Genomic DNA, 6,000 nt, shown 5'->3' on the forward strand with positions numbered 1-6,000 from the left:
GCGCAGTTCTGTTGTCTTCTGCCTTGCCAACAAGGTAGCTGTTCAAATACCTAAATTTATCAACGTTGGACAAATACTCATTTTTGCGTACAGAACACTGGTACTGATCTTTGTTGATCTCCAGTTTCGAATGCTTGATAGTAGCACGAAATTCTCTGTTCTGTCCATGAGCTCAGAATTCACCGTTTGTCCCGAGCACTTGAGTATCGCTTGTTGACTTTTACATTTCTTCTTTCTGTTTGAGAACTTTATATTTCGCCAGTCATATAGATATTTGGTAGCTGTCCACGCTTTCGAGCTCCTATTCAAGTTGCTCGCCCTCTACCAACTGTTAAATTGTGCTACCTAATTCAAGTAGAGCTGCCTCTTTCATTAGTAGAACGTTTAAGTTGCCTTACAGCTCACCAAGGGTCGTTAACGCAGATGAGATCAGCGAGGTGAGGTTGTTGATGACTTTCGTCATGCCGGCCCACAGTGCACTCCGCTACCTCTTATGGCGATCTATTCTTGCATAGGCTCGCGGCGGTATCGGCAGGGAGCACGAATAATATTCCTGGATGCTGTTCCAGGGTTGGACAATAGCGGTAGAAGGTGCCGGGTCTGGATGTTAGTTGACGTAGCTGCGTCAATCTTCGTGAGGGCAGCTGCTTCAGAGGTCCCATTCAGTCAGGTTGTCGTCGTTGGAAGTCGGGTTTTCGGCACTGTATTTTTGGGTATGACAGAAGTCGTAGACCCGTCTGCTACACGTTCGGTGTTTAATGGAAGAGTAAAGAAGAAAAAACAGGGCAAGTGCCAGGAGCGTTAGGAAGTATTTTTTGTCTTCTTTTATATGAATCTACAATCTGTTGGGAGCAAAACCGGCCAGCGCGCGCAATTTCGCCGGCCATGACTGGCGTCAAGCCGCCGCGCGCCAGCAGGCAGACGTGCTGCATAAAAGGAACTGAAATGTGTTTTGGCGCCTATCACCCGTGTTGGGTATCTTTGGTTTGCATCCAAAAATGCTCCTTTGGCAGCACACTGACGCCGATAACAAAGACGGTGCTATCGGAGATCACAATTTTTCGGATATGGTGGGTTTTGTGTCGTGGACGCCGTTATAACCAGGCTGCCTACCGACGTTTGACTAGTCTGTGGGCCAGCGGTAACTGAGCGAAAATAGCAAATCACCAACTAGGTTGTCGCAGCGCCAGCATTAGTTGCACTAATGAAATTGAAACGTTTTCAGATATAAAATGCGCGAGCTCAACACTCGCCATCGCCAGCAAGCCGCATCAACTGCGAGCCGATCCCATTCAGGATAGCGTGTAGCCATCGAGTGCGCGCATCTGTCGTCGGACGGGAAGAGAAGCGATCGGGACAAAAACGGCTTTCCACAGGGCGTTCAGCTTGGCAACCCTCTTCAATGGGTTGTCATAGATTAACCGCCATTAGAGCTGCCGGGCTTTGTCCCGAATCCCTAGCGGCAGTAGTACGTCGTCGGCGTACGCTATAACAATGTGAGGCCGCGTACAATCGAAGAAATAATACGACCCGCAGACTGAAAAAATGTCTTCGGTGGTGCCCACTGGGGCAAAGCTCTTGCGTGCTCTGGTAATGCGAAAGGCGGATTGTACATTGCTGTTCCCACGCCGCCGCAGAAAGATGTTTTAATTTATTTCTAGCTGTGTCTATGTACACCGCGTGAATCTGAAGTAAGATTTCTTCTTGCCGTGTCATCTAATGAAGCCGATCTGGAACAACTACCGCATCTTTGACTTGCAATGGGCTATGGACTCCGGTGCACATATACCAGGCGACGCAGCAAGAACTTTTCTCACTGCTTGCATCATCATCATCAGTCTGGTTACGCCCACTGCAGAGCAAAGGCCTCTCACATAATTATCCAACAACCCCGGTCATGTGCTAATTGTGGCCATGTCGTCCCTGCAAACTTCTTAATCTCATCCGCCCACCTAACTTTCTGCCGCCCCCTGCTACGCTTGCCTTCCCTTGCAATCCAGTCCGTAACACTTAATGACCATTGGTTGTCTTCCCTCCTCATTAAATGTCCTGCCCATGCCCCCATTTCTTTTTCTTGATTTCAACTAAGATGTCATTAACTCGCGTTTGTTCCCTCACCCAATCTTAACATTACACCTATCATTCTTCTTTCCATAGGTCGTTGCGTCGTCCTCAATTTAAGTAGAACCCTTTTCGTAAGCTTCCAGGTTTCTGCCCCGTAAGTGAGTACTGGTAAGACACAGCTATTATACACTTTTCTCTTGAGATATAATGGCAACCTGCCCTTCATGATCTGAGAATGCCTGCCAAACGCACCCCAGACCATTCTTTTTCTTCTGATTATTTCCATCTCATGATCCGGATCCGCCGTCACTACCTGCCCTAAGTAGATATATTCCCTTACCACTTCCACTGCCTCGCTACTTTTTGTAAATTGCTGTTCTCTTCCGAGACTGTTAAACATTAGTTTTCTGCAGATTAATTTTTAGACGCACTCTTCTGCGTGGCCTTTCCAGGTCAGTTAGCATGCATGGCAATTGGTCCCCTGAGTTACTAAGTAAGGCAATATCATCAGCGAATCGCAAGTTACTAAGGTATTCTCCATTAACTCTTATCCCCTATTCTTTCCAATTCAGGGCTCTGAATATCTCCTGTAAACACGCTGTGACTAGCATTGGAGACATCGTATCTCCCTGCTTGCCGCCTTCCTCTATTGGGATTTTGTTGCTTTCTTTATGGAGGACTACAGTGGCTGTGGAGCCGCTATAGATATCTTTCAGTATTTTTACATACTCGTCTACACCCTGATTCCGCAATGCCTCCATGACTGCTGAGGTTTCGACAGAATCAAACGCTTTCTCGTAATCAATGAAAGCTATATATAAGGGTTGGTTATATTCCGAACATTTCCCTATGACATGATTGATAGTGTAAATATGGTCTATTGTTGAGTAGCTTTTACGGAATCCTGCCTGGTCCTTTGGTTGACAGAAGTCTAAGGTGTTCCTGATTCGATTTGCGATTACCTTAGTCGTATTTGCGATTACCTTAGATAGTGTATTTGTTTGTGTGATTAGTGTATTTTGTTTTCACTCTACCCATCGACACTTCCACGTCTTCATAGAAGCTTTTGACTTTCTGGTCATCATGGCTGGATGTAGGGGCGTAGGCCTGTACAACCTTCACTTTGTACCTCCTATTAAGTTTCACAACAATACCTGTCACCCTCTCGTTAATGCTATAGAATTCCTGTATGTTTAGAAGGACGGCGCCGAATAAAACAACACACGAGGAAGGGAGGCACGAGACAAGCACGTAGGCGCTACGTGCTTGTCTCGTGTCTCCCTTATTCGTGTGTTGTTTTATTCTGCGCCGTCCTTGTAATCATGCTTAATCAACTAGCCCACCAGCACATGTTCAGGCCTGTATGTTACCAGGTATATTCTTATTAATCAGGAATCCGACTCCTAGTTCTCGTTTCTCCGCTAAGCCCCGGTAGCACAGGACGTGCCCGCTTTTTAGCAGTGTATATGCTTCTTTTGGCCTCACAAATTCACTGAGCCCTATTATATCCCATTTACTGCCCTCTAATTCCTCCGATAGCACTGCTAGACTCGCCTCACTAGACAACGTTGTAGCGTTAAACGATGCCAGGTTTATATTTCAATGGCGGCCTGCCCGGAATACTTAGCACCCTCTGCGCTGTCGCAGGTCTGACCGCCACCGTGGTCAGTTGCTTCGCAGCTGCTGGGGACTGATGGCCGGTGTTTGATTGTTGTGTTCATATACGAGAAGTGGTGAAGTACTGCACCAGGGTGGCCAACCCTGCTCTGGTAAGGGAGTGCGTTACCGGTTCTGGTCACCTGGATCAGGCCACACTCCAGGCCTGTTTGTGCAATTTTATCAACACGCGGAATTTTCTTAATCCGGTGGCAAATTGCGCGGCACCGGGATTCGAACCACGGACCTCTTGCGCGCGAGGCGGGTGTTCTACCTCTACGCCACGCTGCACCTGCCTGCCCCTGCTTGCATTCATGACCAAAAATAGTACTTCCCAACTCAAAAAAAACATATATTGTAGGAATGCTTTGTGTGATACGACGTAGCACTTCAACGTAGTGCTTTGATGGCGCAAAATTTGACGTAATTATTGGAAGGAAGGCGCCGCAAATCTGAGCTCCTTTGCCACCAAACGTTTCTGCCACTGTAGATGGCACAGCGTGGCGCTTGCACCCGCCACCGAAACACTTCGACTTGCCTGCCCTTTCTGCTTTCAGGAAGTGCAGGACTTTTTATGGTCGATTTTACAGTGCGGAGCACGCGGCCTGCACCGCTCTCTTCGATTTGCCTTCGTGCAAGGCAAGTCCTGCACGAGCTCACGTTTCCCGTGCATTCGCCGCTTTGGAAGTGTCAGGCATCGCGGAAGCTATCGCTGGCAGACTACATGGCGCCGCGCTAGTTGAATAATGGCGCACGGACGTAAATATCTCTCGCTTGGCTACAGTACTTCCTATAAATGGCATAAGGGTGTGAGTACGTATTTATCTTGCAACGCATTCTCTGATAAAGAAAGTACAGCAACCACACCGGCTATTCGAATATTGCGTAGTAATATTAGGATAGCGAATATTTCGGTAACGGACAGAAAATACCATTTCTTCTACGATCAGTACATTTGCCGAAAAGGTTTACGACAGGCGTGGACTTAATTGATGGGAATTAGTGACAGATTAGAGAAGCGCGACCGCGCACAGGAGCCAGACATTGAGCACAACACATTTGAAAGAAAAACATATATTCGACTGTGAGGAGCAGGAGCCCTCAAAAAGCACCCGCAGAGCAGTGAGTCGACAACAGCCGACTCTACGACACGCCCCGCAGTACGTGGAGCGCTATGACACAGTGAGCAAAACGCGCAAAATGCGACGAGCAGACAACAACAGCGCTTCTACTTTCCTACTCATTTTCGGAATAAACGTGCATCGCTTTTTGCATGCACCGCACGTGAGCTTCCGGAACTCGCAATGCACTGCGGTGCACTGGCACAATACCGCACCGCTGGAGAAAGGGCAGCCCGGTCAAACATATCTGCAGTACACGTATCTCGCACTCTGCAAGCGCAAAGGTATACAAATAACGCAGCATTTGACGTAGCTTTCGGTGCACATGTTGTGGCCGTAATATAAGAAACATTCCGTACAGAGAATGAGAAGAAAGGGGGTTAACCGAGGGGCCCAATTTTTATTAGTCATATTATAACAAGCCAACAGACATTGACACGAAGGACAACACAGGGGAGATTACTTGTGCTTAATAATGAAATGAAACGATGAGTTAATGGAAATGAAAGTGGATGAAAAAACAACTTGCCGCCGGTGGGGAACGCAGTGCGAAGGTTGTGGGATCGTTCCCCACCTGCGGCAAGTTGTTTTTTCGTTCACTTTCATTTGCATTAATATATCGTGTCTTTATTTCATTTATTAAGCACAAGTAATTTCCCCTATGTTGTCGTTGGTGTCTGTCTGTTGGCTTCTTATGATATTCCGCATAGAGAGCGTCACAGATCACAAAGGAGCTGCTGCGCTGGGTCACGAGCGGAGTGAAACTTGTGTGAGTGCATTATACACGCGTAGCTTTGGCAGAATTGTATGGTAAACACAAAACCAAGGGCAGCTAGAGCCGTATATCGACTCAAGGAATGGCACCGTCCAGCACATGTCGGCTCACCGACATGACATCCATCGTTCAGCGCGTAGGAAAAACATTTATTGCGCTCTAAATTGATGTGCGAGCTTCCGATGGCTTCTTCCATCTTCTAATGGCGTCTTCCGTCTCTTTCATGCAGGCTCGGTTCCCCTAGTCCAGGGCTCCGCTGAGGACTGCTGTCCAGTGAGCTCGCCGGACCAATCCACGCTGGATGTGCAAGTTGTCCGTGGAGAGCATCCCCACCCACTGTTCCGTACTCGAGTTTTCTACTCTGGATACCTGATCGTTCTTCTG

General features: G+C 47.7%; 1 protein-coding gene across 1 annotated transcript in view; it reads left to right on the forward strand.

Annotated features, from left to right (window-relative positions):
- The window catches only part of LOC142557932 (uncharacterized), a 152,134-nt gene that overhangs the window by 48,173 nt on the left and 97,961 nt on the right, over window positions 1–6,000 (forward strand). The window contains exon 2 of the mRNA XM_075670124.1: window positions 5,846–6,000. This exon is cut by the window's right edge and continues 72 nt beyond it. Coding sequence (XP_075526239.1) covers window positions 5,846–6,000 — 155 coding nt within the window. The remainder of the gene's footprint in view (window positions 1–5,845) is intronic.

Source organism: Dermacentor variabilis, chromosome 9 (genome assembly GCF_050947875.1).
Source record: "Dermacentor variabilis isolate Ectoservices chromosome 9, ASM5094787v1, whole genome shotgun sequence".
NCBI classification, from domain to species: Eukaryota; Metazoa; Arthropoda; class Arachnida; order Ixodida; family Ixodidae; genus Dermacentor; species Dermacentor variabilis.